We start from the raw sequence: 17,279 nt of genomic DNA on the forward strand, positions 1-17,279 counted from the left end.
AATACTAGCTTGCTCACTTGCAGTCTTAGCATTTAAATCACCCACTATAAGAACTTCACCTAGTTGAGAATATGTTGCAATATTTGCTTTTAAGGCTGCAAAGGGATCTTTGTGGTCAAACCCTCTACTTTTGTAAGTTTTTGAAACTTGTGGCACAAAATAACATACTGCAATTATGATGTGATTTCCATTTTTTGATATTTTAAACCAAATGAATTGTTTATTTGAGTCTTCTTCTTCTAACTGAATGAAATGACCTTCTTTTCCCCTCACTAATACCGTGATACCCCCGTGTCCTTTGCCATTTCCTGCTGCTTGTTCCACACTGTGATCTTCCAATACCTTCAAACAAAGGTGTCTTGAACTCTTCATGCTCATGTGTTTCTATCAGGGAAATTATGTCTTTATCTTCCGCAATAGGCCCTAACCCAGGTCCTCGTCTCCATGGGTAACCTTTGCGGTTCCAACAAACTAATCTTAAGGGAACTCGTGTATGAGTTGAGTCTTTGTCCTTGCTTGCCCATATTGACTTTACTGCCCGGTTTCCTGCTAAAGAGTTTATTGCCTCTTCTTTGTTACCATCTTGCTGCTCTACTTTGGGAGGAGGTCCAAAACGTGCTATCACAACTTTACCTTTATAAATCTGTGCTCTCTTGCCCTCGTCCCTTGCTACCCTAACCTTTGACATTTCCTCTCTCCTTTCCCTCCCTACTTTTGGCTTGTTGTCTTATAGTTAAAGCTTATTCTAGAAAAAAACGAGAACCCCTCAAGAGTTGCCTCTTGCTTAGAATGATATATTTATCATGCAAACTAGGCATGTTGACTTTTATGGGCATGACTCTCTCACCATTAATCTTACCCACCCTCCATGCTTGACACATTTATCCTTGCTAGAACAACTTGTCTTTTAAGAAATCTCTTGCAAGATCAAAAATATATTCACGTCTTTTAAGAAATCCCTTACAAGATCAAAAATACATTCATTTTCCATAGTCTTTCGCCCCTTTAGTAATTATGTTTGTTACACTATCTTGCCTTTTCCTTATTTTCTCTATATCACATGTTTCCAACTCGAATGTTGTCACCCCGAGGATTATCTACGTTTGTTGAAACGAAAAGGCCCCACTGCCAGCGTTTAAGAGATAATAAAGAAATGATTGCCATAATTAAAAACACAAACGTCATTCACTACGTTTGTTTAGACGAAAAGGTCCCCCAATGGCAGCGTTAAAGAGATAATAAAGAAATAAACGCCATAATTAAAAAACAAAGGTGCCCCCGCCAGGTGCCAAAATAAACGGTGCCATTGAAATGCTGTGATACACGTATTGCCGTAGGAGGAGACTTTTTCACCTTTTCCTTGCCCAATTGGTCTAGAAGGCTTAATTATAGGCCGGAATCTAACCTAACCGATATAACTTTTCGCTGATCACAGTGTCTGCTGTATGATGCGCCTCTGCACATCTGCGATGGGTTCCTCCAAGGGATTTCAATTAGGCCTGCTGTGCTATTTTCTTCTGCTCTTGTTGGACTCGAGTAAAGTTGCAGATGGGGCCAGAAGGGGTTGGGATTCAATACTGAAAATGCCCACCGATCATATCGATGATGATAGTGATACGATCGGTACTCAGTGGGCTATTCTGTTGGCTGGTTCTTCCGGTTATTGGAACTACAGGCATCAGGTACACGTCTTCTTCATACTACCTATGTCCTTATTGATGATGTTCAACGTGATTGTTGAATTGGGGTTGAGTTAATTTGTGACATTTTTGCTGAATTGCATTTGGGTTAAACGGTAATTGGGCCATGTGTGTGCGTAGGCTGATATCTGCCATGCCTACCAAATTCTGAGGAAAGGCGGTTTGAAAGAGGAAAACATTGTGGTCTTTATGTATGATGATATCGCTCACGATGAAGAAAATCCTTACCCTGGTACTATTATTAATCACCCCCAGGGTAGCGATGTTTATGCAGGCGTCCCTAAGGTGAGGCAAAATATCCCATTTCAAATAATTGATCCATCTAGGAAGTTTCAGTCCATTAATCTTTCCCAATTCTAGTACCATTTCTGAAAATTCGTCTTTACCGATATCATTAGCAATGCTACGTGGGTGCAAAATTTAAAAACTAAACAGTCCTCAGTTTTACACATACAATGGCAATGCAATTTCGCATCAGCACTATGCACTTTAATCATCTGGATTTCTAGAAACAGGAATACCTGTCTTTTGTTTTTTCACCTTCTACTTGGGCTTTCTATTATTGTGTAGGACTACACAGGCGAGAATGTTACTGTGAATAATTTTTTTGCCGTTCTTCTTGGAAATAAAAGTTTAGTAACGGGTGGAAGTGGAAAAGTTGTTGAAAGTGACCCCAATGATCGTATATTCATCTACTACTCTGATCATGGAGGCCCTGGAGTGCTTGGTGAGTATTGTTGTTTATGTCTGTATGCAGATTGATTGGTATTTCAAGTTAGTGGTGTTGTGTCTGATAATACGGAAGCCGCTGTTGTAGACAGCTACAGTAGATTTAATCTTGTCATATTTTATTCATAAATCATAAAATGTAAATGCAAAGTGAATCTAGTCCTTGTTAGCCCTTAAGGGTTGGCTCAAGCAACTTGCCATGCCAAAGTTGTTGTAGAAAATCCACGAAATTCTGCAACTGCTAATATGAACAATCTGAAACTAATTTCTATTCATATAGACACAGAATTTCTCTACTTATTTTGGAGCGGAATAGGAACAGAAATATACACAATCACACAATTCAAAACAATTTTTTTTCTAGGGAACCCAACTGGGAAAACCCTCTGCTTGTTTGAGAATTTTATTGATAGAAACTGAGCAATTGATCTCTTACAAATACAACTGTTTCAATCTGAAAGACACACTTGTCTTTCCTGCTTGATCTAAGCTTGAAACTCTTGCAAGAAATGCTGATCACACTGCCCTCTTCCCTTGCTTGATCTCTGCCCCAAATTCCTAGCACAAGAGCAAGGGAAATCTGCCTTCTACCAACTCGCACAAGCCTCAACACACAAGCACCAACCTGTGCTCTCTACTGCCTTGTCTCACCAACTCGTGCTCACAAGACAATGATCAAATTGTGCCTTCGTTCCTCCTTCTAAGCACTTCGATGTGGCTATTACTGGCAAGTTCTATTTGAGGGAAGTCAAACTGTTGATCGACTAATTAACAAAAACACACTGATTGTGTTAACTCGTTCTTCCTATAATCCTATAATTTAGGAGCCTGACTCAATCAACTCGTCCTTTACCGAAAATAACTTGCACTAGAAGCTAAGTTGCACGAAACGGGGAAACGGAAACGAGTTTCTGAAACGGGAAGCGAAACGAAACGCGACCTCCCCAAATTTTGGAAACGGGGAAACGCGAATATATATATTAGGAATTTAAGAAATATGTGCAATCATAAAGCATATATGATACATTCTAATTTATTACATTATGATAAAATTGTCAATTGTCAATGCATAGACTATAAGTATCTAAATTTACATCACATTTACTCATGAATAATCACATAATGAAAATAGAAATATCCAAAATCAGCCACGAGAAATTTCTAATTTTTTGTCTCGTGGTTGATTGGGAGTCTCCTCCTACATAGTCGAATGACCTTAGTGCTCTTGATTAAATACAAGTTTCATACCCTAGTACCCTACATTCTCTTGATTATTGGGAGTCTCCCCTGCATAGAGGGCTTTGTTCTCTCGATTAAATACAAGTTCCATACCCTAGTACATGATAAAATCCAATGGAAACATTGAAATCCCCCCAATCTTGAAATCCTGAAAAACAGATAAGTCTGCTGGATTTTGAGTAAGATCAAAAATTCTACTTTCTCCATATGAAATCCAATGACGGCGAAACCACTCTCAAACATCCTGAGTCATTTCATGGTAATGTTAAAAATTTAAGTAAAAGGATGAAAATGAAAAATAAAGGAGAATATCACTTTTACTTTAAGAATTTAACATTACCATGAACTGCATATCAACACTAGGGCAAACAAATGTAAGAGATCTACATTAGAAAAAAATAAATTAAAAAACAAATGTTTTTTTTGGGGGAAACGTGGCCCGTACGGCCTGGAAACGCGTTTCCGGCCGTACGGCCACGTTTCCGTTTCGGGAAACGTGGCCGTACGGCCGGAAACGCGTTTCCAGGCCGTACGGTACGGGGAAACGCGTTTCGTTTCGTTTCCCCTGGCGAAACGCCCCCTAGGGCCACGTTTCCTGCAACTTAGACTAGAAGACAATAAACTCGACCTTCCACTAATTAGCACTAATCAATTGCTTCTTGCACTCCTACTTTTAACAATCCGCCCTAAATTTTAGGAACTCGTCCTACTTTTTAGGAATTAGCTTCTAACTCATAGGAACTCGTGCATGCTAAGGAGAAACTTGTTGAGGCTCCTTGAATTAAGGTACAAATCAATGAACCTTTCGTGCTACTATTTTCAATAGTTGTAATGACCAATTAATGGCCAATTAGGTCACGAGGAGGTCAAATCCATCCATTTCTCGACCAAGGAGGTCATGAGGAGGTCAAATCCACCTAGGTCCCTCAGGGTTATGCCAACATGTTGTCAGTTGATGGCACTTACATAGGGTGCATTCCATGTTGTCAGCTGATGGCATTTACAAAGGGTGCTATTCATAGAATGTGAAGAAGTGCATGGAGGGCTTCCTTGAGGAAGTTTTCATATATATATATATATATATAATTTCTTGGTAGCCTTAAGGGTTAGCTAAGTTGTTTGACTTGCCATGCCAAAGTTGTAATGGCCAAAGAGATCACGAGGTCAAATCCACCTAGGTCCCTTGGGGTTAGGCATACTTGTTGTCAACTGATAACATCTACCCTGATGCTATTGATGGAATGTAAAGAAACACTTGGAGGATTTCCCTGATGAAGTTTTCCATTAAGAATAATATAAGTCTCTTGTCTACAAGGTTTACTTTATTAGAATCAGAATCTAGAGTTGAATTTAATCTGAATAGACCATAGGGTAAGGTTTGGATCGAATTCACTTTAACACACACTCACACCTCAAGTCACTTAGGTTCGTACACTCGACACACTATTATCCCACATCTATCTCACACACAAATTATTGTTACTCATTCTAATAGTTTGAATATCCCCCCTTAATGATAATTTGGGAACTACACACCTGAAACCTAACATCTCAAAGTGGGAGTTGCCATTACTTCTATCTTTCTCACTTAATGACAACTTTCTAATATTGTTTTCAATAACAGATTGACACAAAACATGACCCACCAATGAAGCTAACGAAGTGCCTATTTACAATGCTTTCTTAGCCATGAGTAAATAGGACACACAATTTCTTCTTCAAACCACTCTTTGCAGGCCATCAAACCACCCTTTTTGGGTCTTTAAACCTGTCACTAGAATTGACTTGCTGTGTGTAACACAATTTCTTCTTCAAACCACCCTTTCCAGGCCTTTTAACCTACAACTAGAATTGAGTTGCTGCATGTAACACAATTTATAGAAGTAAGTTCAAATGGTAGGATCCCCTCAGTAGTTTAGTAACACAGTAACACGTGTCCACACACTTGATACACTATCTATACACATGTGGGCACTCACACAAATTATAATCACTCACTATAATATTCTGGGATTTATGGGGGAAAATCTTTGAAATACCCTTTTCTCATAATAATTAAAAAATATGAAAAATTGAGTTATGTTATACATCTTGTTGAGGATACGATAGCTAATTATGAAATTTCAGTAGATTTTGTAAAATTGAAGATGATCTTTCTTCTAAATTTGTGGATGCTTCTAAGGAAAAAGTATAGTTAGATGGTATATATTAGCCACTGACTCTATCCTTGTAGTGAATGAATTATTTATTGCAAAAGGTTGTTTCCACTTAACCAATCTCTCACCTTTTGTCATTTTCAAGTTCCAACTTCTCTTGATATGAATTTAGACTTAAGTTCTTGAAATAGGTTCTTCTTTATCAATAGGGCATTGAAAATCAGGTGGATTCTTAACTGTTTTACAATGTTTGTCTACCCCTTTGTGGAATTTTGTAAAAGTCACTTGACATTGGATTGCACCCAAAATTCTTCTGTTGTTTTATTGTTTGGATTACAATCAGGTACTTTGTTGATAAAGCTAATGAATTTGGTTGTAGGAATGCCTATTCCACCTTATCTTTATGCAAATGATTTTATACAAGTCTTGAATCAGAAGCATGATGCTGGTTCTTATAGAGAAATGGTGAGTGAAAGCAGCTAAAGTGTTTTTTTAGTCTCTGTCATTTATGTATTACCATCTCTATGAAATCTTTCGGTGGATATAAAGTTTGAGGTTGATATTTATGAATGAAATTAAATCTTGTAGGTTATTACTTTGATTCCATCCTGCATTATGAGCTTGATATGTGGTTCAAAGTAGGGACGGTCAGATTTCTAACAAAGGCTGTTGGGGATGTTAATAATAATGTTGTTTGAATGATCAGGTAATATATATTGAAGCATGTGAAAGTGGAAGTATTTTTGAAGGTCTGCTGCCAACAGACATGAACATATATGCTACAACGGCATCAAATGCTGAGGAGAACAGCTGGGGAACTTACTGTCCTGGAATGGACCCCCCTCCTCCTCCAGAATATGACACCTGTCTGGGAGATCTCTATAGTGTTGCATGGATGGAAGACAGGTTTGACTTTACCTCCAGGTTCACTTTGAACGTTTGATTCCATTTATAACAAATCATTTATGGGCCTTTCTTCGTTGCATTGACAGTGAAATGAACAACTTGAAAGAGGAAACCTTGTTGCAACAATATGACCTGGTAAGTATAAAGGCTTCCCGTCTTGTCTTTAGTGGGTGTGAAACAGTGGAAAAAATCTCCAAGAAATTGGCATTTTTCCAATTTTTCTTGATTTATTCCCACTGGGGATTTTTTTTAATCTATTTTTTCCAATCTGTTCATCCTGCATACTGATTTTTAACTATGCTGTTCTGATTTTTCCTGATTTTCTGATTTGTTGACCCCAGCTGCAATATTTATGAGCCCCATTTTTTCAACATTGGTCTGGATTGGTGATTTTATAAAATAGCCCACTAGTTGAATCATTAATGTGGCTTTTGCAATAGTTCCAACTTTTCTGATGAACATTGAATCGTAAGCTTTTGTAAAGCAAAATGCAGGATATGTTTTACATACAATAAGATGAAGAAACATTTAAATAAACAACTTAAAGCAAGAAACATATAATCTAGCTGAGGGAATCTGGAAGCTTAGCATTGTAGATTCCATTAAAGTTGGCACGACTGACTGATACAAGGATGAATTAGTGATGGTACAATCTTGACTTGCTTTTGCAGTGGTCTAGTTTTCTTTAGCTTAATATATCTACGTGATAATATGGCTGCAGCAGTCATCTGAGCAAAGATAATGAATAAATGTGTGTGCATGCGTGTGTGTGTGAGAGAGAGAGAGAGAGCGAGAGAATATGACCTCAATCATTTCTCTCTGAATTTCATATTGATTAAACTAACAAACACAATGATATTTAAACTAAAAATTCACTTTTTGACTAAATTACCAGGAAACAGAAGGATATGGACCTGGATAAGGATCCACCATATTTTTGAAAAACCAGGATCCAGGTACGGTGGGGAAATGCCACGTACAGAAATACAATAATATATTTTTTTAATTAAAAAAACATAAAGTTAAAAATCAAAACCATTCATGAATCACAACATTAGAACTGAAATCATTAGATAACTGAAAGATTGATAAGGTGTTTCAGTTACCATAAATGGGTGTCCTCATACATGGAAATTTTTATATCTTTTACTAATTTACCTTGCAATAGTGCATTGATGATACACCAGAGTTTTTACTTTCCGGACCCAAAAGAGAGGCTTTAAATTTTGGTGCATTGTACAGAGATATTCATAAATCTCCTACGATTTCACAGACCATACGTATATTTTTTGTTTTTCAAGGCAAATGTTTTTTCGAACATGAGTGCTTTTCTCAAATTCTCTGCAAGATGCAGCAACGAATCTTACGAAACAGAGGATTGGAAATGATCTCAGTAGCTTTGGTAGTCTTCAAAAACTGAAATTTAGCATAACCTGTGAAAAATGGTAAAATGGCCTTAAGCTCCTCTATGGAGTCACATATGGTTACTGCTATCAGGAGCTTTAGTTCCTTTAGGGCCTTAAGAGTTGTGTACTTTTCCCAGGGTCAGTGGAATCAACAATGTAAACCAAGTGCTAAGCACCAACGTGGACTCAGACTTGAGAAATGTTTCCAATTCAATTAAATTTGCCTTAACTTTGTCAAAAAGAAGATATTTGTTTTGGTTTTCTGCAGAGCAATGACAATTAAGTTTGTATGGATTCATGCTCCAAGGTTGCAAAATTGGATTATGTCTTCACCGTACCTTCTGTGTCATCCAAAGAAACTTGTCTATTTATTTTGTTTCCGCTGAGATGACCCCTTCAATCAAGAAAAACTCAAATTTTTTCTGTGGGTCCATACTCTAGAAAACATTGATGCCTTTAAAATTGTGTTTTTGCTACCCAGAGCTAGGTGATGCCATTGGAGGGTTATCTGACTCTTAAGGTTGTCTTGAACATGCTTATTTTCACAGCCTGGCTGTGGAAATCAAATGAACTTTCTTTGAAATCTGAGCTATATACAAAAGAATTATTCCACATCTATTTCCCTTTCTGTACGAATCCATTGTGAGTGAAAGTAAACCCCTCTGCATTGGCCAAAAGTTTTCAATATGATCCAAGTGATATAGGTTTACGTAAATATATAAATTCTATTAAACCTATTAAAACTGCTTATTTTTGTGATGGATCATTAAGCTTTCCGTGAAAAGCATAGACTTGTTATTAGTTTCTCATTTGGATTTCTATAGTGCACAAAAAATTACAGAAGCAGTTATAAATTCTCTCCACAGCTACAACATTAGGTATAACTAAATATGGTTGGCGTCGATGTTAACTGGAGGATTTGGGGCATGCAGCTGAGTTACATCGGAGAGAAAAAAACTGAGGATTTGCCAGTTATTCGGAGCATACAGAGCTGTACCAAAGCCCTCCAGAACTACTAAAAAGAGAGATGTAGTTTCATGAAAGTACCTAACTGTATACAGCCAGTAATAGAGATTTAAAATACTACAGACTTTGAAAATCATGGAAATCAACCTGGGTTAATGTCTTCACTGCGCATGATGTTAAATGAAGTTAGAGGAGGAAGGGTTCTGCCATATTTAGCAGGTGCACTAAATTTGGCGGAGGGACCCACAAGTGGGGCCAAGGTGCAATTTACCTTTTTCTATTTGTTTTTGACTTAGATTTAAATTTTCCTATAGTCAAAAATTAGATCGATCTCAGCCGTCCAAGGAGATCTAATCTCAGCCATTCGTGGCAGTGGTGGGCCCAAGTCAAATTCTAAGAGGGAAAAAGGGTGCAGAACTTGGTCATTATGCACAAGACATCTTGGTGTTCAGCTCAGCGAGAGAGAAGAGTTCAACTCAGCAGCGCTAGGGTTTCAGTTTGGCATGAAAGAGGCAGAGAAAGAAGGTCGATTCAGCCAGATCTACTTTTGGTCATTCACATACCTCTCCAGGGGCCGAAATAATTGTGAAGAGGAGGCTGTACAGGTAGTGCGAGTTCATACTAGTGCGCAGAAAAGAGGCAGAGCGTATTTGCAATGCGCAGACAAATGAGTAGAGTGTTTGTAGAGAGAGAAAGGGAAGTTTTCCCTCTTGAATGTAATCTTCCTTGAGCATATTTTGTTAATATGAACAATAAAACACCAAGATTGTAGGTTTTCTCCAGTTGGGGTTTCTTGGGTAAATTTATTGTGTATTGTTTTTATGGCGTGGTTGTCTTCATCTATTCCTTTTGTTTTCCATTGCATGCAAGTTAGAAAACTCGACATATTTGTGGGTTAAAAGTTAAAGTTCAGATTTTTGTTCTTTGCTTGGTTAAAATTCACAGATTAGTTAGTTGGGTTTTAGAAAACCAACATGGTATTAGAGTGATCTCTCTTAGTGAAGACTAGCACCGTGTTGTTTCAACCTCATGTACAGGAACAACTTGCACTAAGGCGGTGCGATTACAGGTGCAGGTGCAGATCGTTCCAGTGAAGGGTCGAAGTGCAATTTTTTACTAGTAAACCAGTGTGCTAGGTTTTTGGACTATTTCAACCAGCAAGATTTTGTACCGGGATTTGAGACCAGAGCACAATTTGGAGGGAGCAACATATTTGTGCTCATGGAAGGGGAGAATTCTTGTGGTGCTTGAGGAGCAGGGTGTGAAGGAGTTTGTGGGGAACCGACCAACCACACCCACTAACCCTCAACAGTTGGCTCAACACAACAAGAATGATGCCAGAGCGAGAAGGCTAATTCTCGAGGGAGTCAAAGAACACATAGTTCCACATCTTTCCGGCAAGAAGGCTACTAAGGAAACGTGGACAACTATTATGAACCTTTACTAGGGCACAAGCGAAGCTAAAAAACTCGTGTTCAAGGACAAGTTGAGAAACATACAGATGGGCGAGTCTGAGCCCCATAGTTTCCTATCTCACTAGAGTCATTGAGGTGAAGGACGAGTTGGCTGGTGTGGGGGACATGGTACCAAAAATAGATTTGGTGAGCCTTGCGCTGCTAGGGCTTCACAAATCATGGGACAACTTCCAAGACGCAGTGAGGGGTAGAGAGAAGCTTCCAGAATCCAGTCTAGGAGCGGGTGTCGGGTTATTGTGTTTAGGAGGAGATTTGGAGGTATGCCATATTTGGAGCTCATGTCAAGCATGAGGATGAGAACTTTTCCCTAGCTGGAAAAGGGGGCAAGGCTAAAGGCAAGAAGGGCGTAGGAGGGCTGAGTCTAGCTCCAAAGGGAAGAATTAGAAGGAGGATCTGTCCAAGATAAAATGCTTCTAGTGCCATCAGTTTGGACACTACGCCACCAAGTGTCCTCAGAGGAACAAGGGGTCCAAGAAGGACGAAGTGGCAACTTTGGTAGAAGTGTACGAGTTTAGTTCCAAGTTTGAGGAGTTCTCGCTCATAGCTTGCATGGAAAGCTTTGTAGCCAACAACATATGGTACATTGACAGTGGAGCATCCATCCATATGACTAGGAACAAGGAATATTTTAGCCAATTGACGGAGAAGGACATGTAGTTTCATATTGAGCTAGGAGATGATGGCAGGTACTTGACCAACGGCGTGGGTATTGTCAGATTTGAGAGGGAGTTCGGTAGCCCTCTTCATTTCAAGGATGTCCTCTATGTTCTAGGCCTTAAAAAGAATCTTGTTTCGGTTACAACCCTAGAAGACAGGGGTTATGAGGTCATTTTCATCACATGAAAGGCCGACCTCAAGCCCTTAAATTCTAGAGCCAAGAAATAGATCGGTGTGGGGGTGAAGAACCTTTACAGGCTTCAGTTCGAGACAACCACGGCCTTGAGCAACAACAAAGAGGGCCGTGAGCAAGGCCGAGACCTTGGGGAGCTATGGCACAATTGTATGGGCCGTTTACATCATGGAATGTTGAAAATCCTTAGGGAGATAGTCACAGGGTTGCCACAGTGCAACACAAACCTTCATGATGTGTGCAATAGTTGCACACTTGGAAAGAATGCCAAGATGTCCTTTCCAACCAATGAAAACCAAGCCAAGGGCATCTTGGACTTGGTTCATTTGGACATATGTGGTCCATTTTCTTCTCCATCCCTCATGGGATACATGTACTACATCACCTTCATTGACGACCATTCAAGGAAGACGTGGATCTTTGTCATGAAGAAGAAAGACGAAGTGTTCACGAAGTTCAAGGAGTTCAAAGCATGGGATACATGTACTACATCACCTTCATTGACGACCATTCAAGGAAGACGTGGATCTTTGTCATGAAGAAGAAAGACGAAGTGTTCACGAAGTTCAAGGAGTTCAAAGCATAGGTGGAGAACCAAACAGGAAAGAAGGTCAAAGTGTTGAGATTAGATAACAGAGGGGACTACATCTCCAATGCCTTCAAGGATTTGTGTGCCAAGGAAGGCATTAGTGTTGATTAGTGGTTGTCATTGATGTCAACCCAAGCAGCACTAGGGGCTACCCTGATCTCGCATGGGCATTTTGACCTGACAACTCATTCCATCTTGAGTCAAGGATCTTCTAGATGGATTCTACTCGTCGAGATGTTTCTGTTGATATATGACACACCACGTAATTGTTCACGATTTGAGAGATATTCGTGTTTGAAGTTAGTAACCCCAGTTAGTGGGCTTAAAGTTACCGGTAAAGTCTAGAGTTAGAACTCGGTGATATGGGGGTATGCTAGATTATCAAATACCTTGGTTATAAACCTTGAGGGGGGTAGGGCTTGGAGGTGAGCGGTGTTGGCTCACTTGGTCGGTTTGGCCGGATTTGGTCAAGGGAAACCCCAACTCAAGTCTTAAGGGGGGATAGTTAGGTAAACTTGATCCGGTGAAAGAGTCAAAGTTGCTCACTCAAACATTGGTGGTTTCAGGCATATGGTTTTGCTTTCTCATTGTTTCATGCCCATGGATATGTAATAAAGCCTTTAAAAGGCTTGGGAAGAATTCACTGTAATGTGCCAGGGATGTGAGCGATGAAGGTTCACTTGGCCCAGCTTGGCCGTGTTTTGGCCAAGGGACTAATAGAATTCTGTTAGCTGGTTTTTCCGTGGATTGGGGTTTTCCAGGATAAACATTGAGTTTATGTGTGTTTTTGTTGCTGGTAAATTTATCTCTTTCAGTGAATTTCTCTTGGTAAATTTAACGATTGCCTGTATTCTTGGCTGTGTTGGCAAGATCTGTTGTAAATTTTTTCGAGATTGACAGTCAACTACTACTCGATCTCTGTCCACAGTTTGATCTGATATGAGCTGATACCATTGGCCTAAAGCATAAACTCAAGCTTGATATTGGCTGGATTCCACTTATATGACACAAGAAGTTGATGTACATCAGATTTTTGGCTTCAAAAAACTACATCTGGATTCATAGTTATGAATTACTGTGCGTGGACTGTGCCTTCTTGATCTCCTCTTGAGTCAATCTAAATCACTGGATTGGAACACAGCAGGTCTTCAATATTTGGCTTCAAGTTTTAGATTGCACCGGGTAAGTATTGTTGTTTAATTGACTAATACAAAGATTTTCACTGTTGCCAAATAAAGTGATGAAGCCAAAAGAAACCCTCATGGAGGAAGGTAAGTCACACTAATTCTGCAACACAAAACATAACATGAGAATTTTGGCATGTGAAGGAGTACTGTCTACTAAAAATTGATGTGAGAGTTCGATCGCTTTGAATAGATCTCTATGGGATGATCTTTGATCTGCTTGTTTTAAACCTATCACAAAATGTAGATCTCAATTTTCTTACATATCACAGAATGCAGACTTCAGTTCTCTTATAGATCACACCACGTACCAAATTACTATGAGTGGATTTGCTAGGTAACCCCTCAATCTACATATTGTGAGAGCAATTTGATGCCATATACAATCAAGAATTTGAGAATACTGAGCAAGATGTACAAATACCATATTAAACTTATTAAAATTAGACCAAAAGAATGATGGCCTCTTTAGTGCCATTGTGCATCCCAAAGATCATAAATCTGCAATTTGCTGTTGTAGGAAGCTTCATTATCGCTATCATCATAGGCTTTTCAATAGCTTGTTCATGCCCTAGGAACTATACGGCTATGAGATCAAACTTTCCATCAACCTCTCCTAACCATGGCTCTGATACCATGTTAAGAATTGAACACAAATGAGACACCACAAGAAATTGGCGGAAAAGACTTATGCCATATTCAACTCATTGTATTGATCTGAAGGTGTGAATTTATAGTACATGAATTTGACCATTCTAGATCTAGATTTCACTGACAACTCATCAGTGGATCATGACAACACCTCATCAAAGATAAGGATTAACAACTCATGGCGATGTGGTCTTGGACTTTGTGATTGTCTAGGGACTCACAGTCTAACAGAACAGGCATGCATCACTTCTATCATTGGTGATGTGATAACCTTTTATGAGAGTTACAGAAATAAACTGATTTCTAAGCCAGTGCTTACTTTAACCCCTTCAAAAAATCTAATCAGCACAAAATTTCAAGTCAACCTGGTTATTTAAAATTGATGTGAAAATACTTCATGAACTAGGAAGCCCATAACAAGAAATTGATAAACCAGATCCGAAGAGGTCAAATTATGTTTACTGACCTTTTGTTAATATGAACAGCCCTTGCAAAAATGGGAAAAGAATAGAGTCTGAGGGTATGGCCTGAGAATGGCCTTTTGATATTCTGAAAATTTTCATGGCTAGGTTGTTAGGACATCATTTTGTTTGATAATTTTGATCATCTATAATTCTTCTGTTGTTATTCTATATAAACAAACATTTTACGTTGATTTCTCATCCTATTGGCACCAAATAATGTATTCCTTCAGTGATCAATGCCCATGAGTGTAGGAGCCAGTGAGATTTCTTTTGTGGTCACTTTTGTAGTTTGTATCATGTGATTCTGATATGCTAGATAGTTGAACTCATTTCTTGAGAAACAGCAAGGTCATCTGTCCATGGCTTGGGCTCTATGGTTTTTCCCAAATTGAGCTTTGCACTGCCACTCAGGTATTGAGATATTTATAATTGATTTTCATGTTTTCTATGCGGTTAGTTCATATGAATCATATCTAATTATCTTTGCTGTGAAGGGCCATCAAGAGTGAGCTTTATATGTTCAGATTCATGATTGATTAATTATCAAAACTAATTATTGAAGTTGGTTAAAAGTCTTTGGAAACAATTGTGTGTTATCTTTACATGTTGGCTTTCAGAATTCTGGATCAACATGCTATTTAAAATTTTCCAACATTATTTATTGATAGAACACATATTCTACAGGTGAAGCGCAGAACCTCCAACCATAATACATACATGTCTGGTTCTCATGTTATGCAATATGGCAACCTCACTATCAGCCAAGAGGAATTGTATCTTTATATGGGATTTGACTCTGCCAATTCTAATGCTAGTTTGGTCCTTGAGAACTCACTACTCTTAGAAAGGACGGCAGCCAAGGCAATTAATCAACGAGATGCAGATCTTCTTTACATGTGGCAAAAGGTTTGTAGCTCAAAAACATTAATATTTTGACAGTTGTTCATGATTGTAATCTAGGCGTTGTGATTAATTTTATATGATATGTTTTCACTATATTTTGGGTTAAAATATGAATATAGTTTTTCTCATCTTCTGCAGTTTGCATTGCTGCCAAACATGAACTTTTGTGAAACTACTCGCTATTTTAGCGAGCTTCAATATTTTTGAAACTTAGCTTTGTGGAAACTGTTTTATCATTATGAAATACAATAGAAGTTAATATGAACTTGTTGGACTGTTTCAGTTTGTTACATCTTATAAAAGGATACACACATAAGCTTAACATGCTATTGGGTTATTATTTGACAATTTTCAGTATAAGAAATCAAAGGAGGACTCTCCGGAAAGGTTCACTGCACAGACACAATTGTTGGAATTCATGGCTCATCGTATGCATGTAGACAAGAGTGTAAAGCTTGTTGGAAATCTTTTATTTGGACCAGAAAAGGGCTCTGCTGTTCTAAAAGCTGTGAGACCTCAAGGGGAACCTTTGGTAGATGACTGGGACTGTCTTAAGAAAATGGTAATGCTATATTTACATTTTTTTCTTGGCTTCTTCTGTTCTACTGTCTACATAGCAGCTTAAGGGTCATTTTGCACTCTATATGGCATCCTAGAATAAATTAAAATAATTTAAATTTTACTGAATAAAGACCAAGATCTCTTAAAGTAGATTGCAAGCTACTTAAACAAGTTGCAAAACTCCAGAAGTTTTAGTAAAAATAGTTTGACATTGTCCTTATATGGGATTTGCAAACAGCAGGTTACACAAGTGAAATAAATCTGTCCCATTTTTTCTGTAGTTAAACTGCAAATGTGAAATGCCCTATTTTTTCGGATAGTAGAAAATCCAGATATTTGAATGATGAAAGTCGTCACATCCTGCATTTTCTTTGTATATGTTTTGATATATTAAGTTGGGTAACCATGAGAGGGAAGCTGGGTTGGTAAGAATGGGGCACTTTTACAGCCCCCCACCCGGGTTTGATTGTTCAAAAAACTTAGAAGTGGTGGGCATGCCCTATCAGGGTCAGGTGCCCTCCTGCAAAGGGGGCGTTGTAAAGTGGTCTTTAAGTGGGGTTTACCCTCATGATTCCAACTGTTAAATGGAGTCCTGCCTCTTGACATGTGGTCGATGCTGAGAAATGTCTTTTTTCATTTATGACTCTTGGCATATTGCTGCGAGTCTTTTTCTATTCAGTCGTAATGATTAATAACAATACATTCCTTCTATGACAGGTACGGACTTTTGAAAGACACTGTGGATCTCTGGCCCAGTATGGCATGAAACACATGCGTGCTCTAGCAAATATATGCAATGAAGGTATCAGCATGGATACTATGGCCACAGTTTCTGCCGAAGCATGCACTCAATTTCCGGCTGGGTCCTGGAGTTCCCTTCAAAGAGGGTTCAGTGCTTGATAATTCAGGGCTTTCAAATTTCTTCGAGTGAGTGCTTATCAAAATCTCGAGAGACAATTTCCAAGGATGAATGTTCTGTACATAAAAAAAACATATATGCTATGACACCTCGTTGCTTTGTTGTTTGCTCAAAAGAAAGAGAAAATGTGCAGTCATATGCCCATGGACCGGCATCTGAGCCAAAATTCTTTCTTTATCTACTGCATGCAGAAATTGGAATATATCATAGGGTGGGGCTTATGCATTTCTTTAGTGATGATCCCATTGCATATCTTGCAGTAAATGTGTATATTTCAAGTAGTTGTATAATATATTTATATTAAGCTGCGCTGTTAATGGATCTTTCCAAACTATTGTGTAACATGGACCTTCTCTCAATTTTCCTTTCATAAAAGAGGCCATGGCAATGGTTGAATTGAGTATCCCTTAGCATCTTCGACCAAGAACTCTTCCTCTAATTCGTTGCCTTTCTTCTGAGCACTTAAACATTGCCAAACCTCACCCTTTTCGATGCACTAGACTTTAGTCAAGTGGAGCTTTCTCGTCCCTTCTTTCCTCCTCCGCTTACTGTTATGGCTCTTGAATAAAAGATTTATTGTA

General features: G+C 38.6%; 1 protein-coding gene and 1 long non-coding RNA gene across 2 annotated transcripts; one reads left to right on the top strand and one right to left on the bottom strand.

Annotated features, from left to right (window-relative positions):
• Positions 1 to 1,356: 1,356 nt before the first annotated feature.
• On the top strand, positions 1,357 to 17,002 carry LOC149185796 (vacuolar-processing enzyme-like). The gene is made up of 9 exons (XM_089410804.1): positions 1,357 to 1,682; positions 1,821 to 1,985; positions 2,271 to 2,427; positions 6,204 to 6,289; positions 6,531 to 6,730; positions 6,817 to 6,865; positions 15,000 to 15,221; positions 15,574 to 15,780; positions 16,497 to 17,002. The coding sequence occupies exons 1-9, from the start codon at positions 1,446 to 1,448 to the stop codon at positions 16,677 to 16,679; spliced, it is 1,506 nt and encodes a 501-aa protein (XP_089266930.1). The 5' UTR covers positions 1,357 to 1,445; the 3' UTR covers positions 16,680 to 17,002.
• On the bottom strand, positions 9,400 to 14,993 carry LOC149185797 (uncharacterized). The gene is made up of 2 exons (XR_016255660.1): positions 11,923 to 14,993; positions 9,400 to 11,812 (listed from the first exon to the last, which is right to left on the bottom strand). It is a non-coding gene; the product is annotated as an uncharacterized LOC149185797 (long non-coding RNA).
• Positions 17,003 to 17,279: the final 277 nt, after the last annotated feature.

The sequence above is a fragment of the Pinus tabuliformis genome, chromosome 3_1 (assembly GCF_031772625.1).
Source record: "Pinus tabuliformis cultivar Carrire ecotype Pingquan chromosome 3_1, CPIR1, whole genome shotgun sequence".
NCBI classification, from domain to species: domain Eukaryota; kingdom Viridiplantae; phylum Streptophyta; class Pinopsida; order Pinales; family Pinaceae; genus Pinus; species Pinus tabuliformis.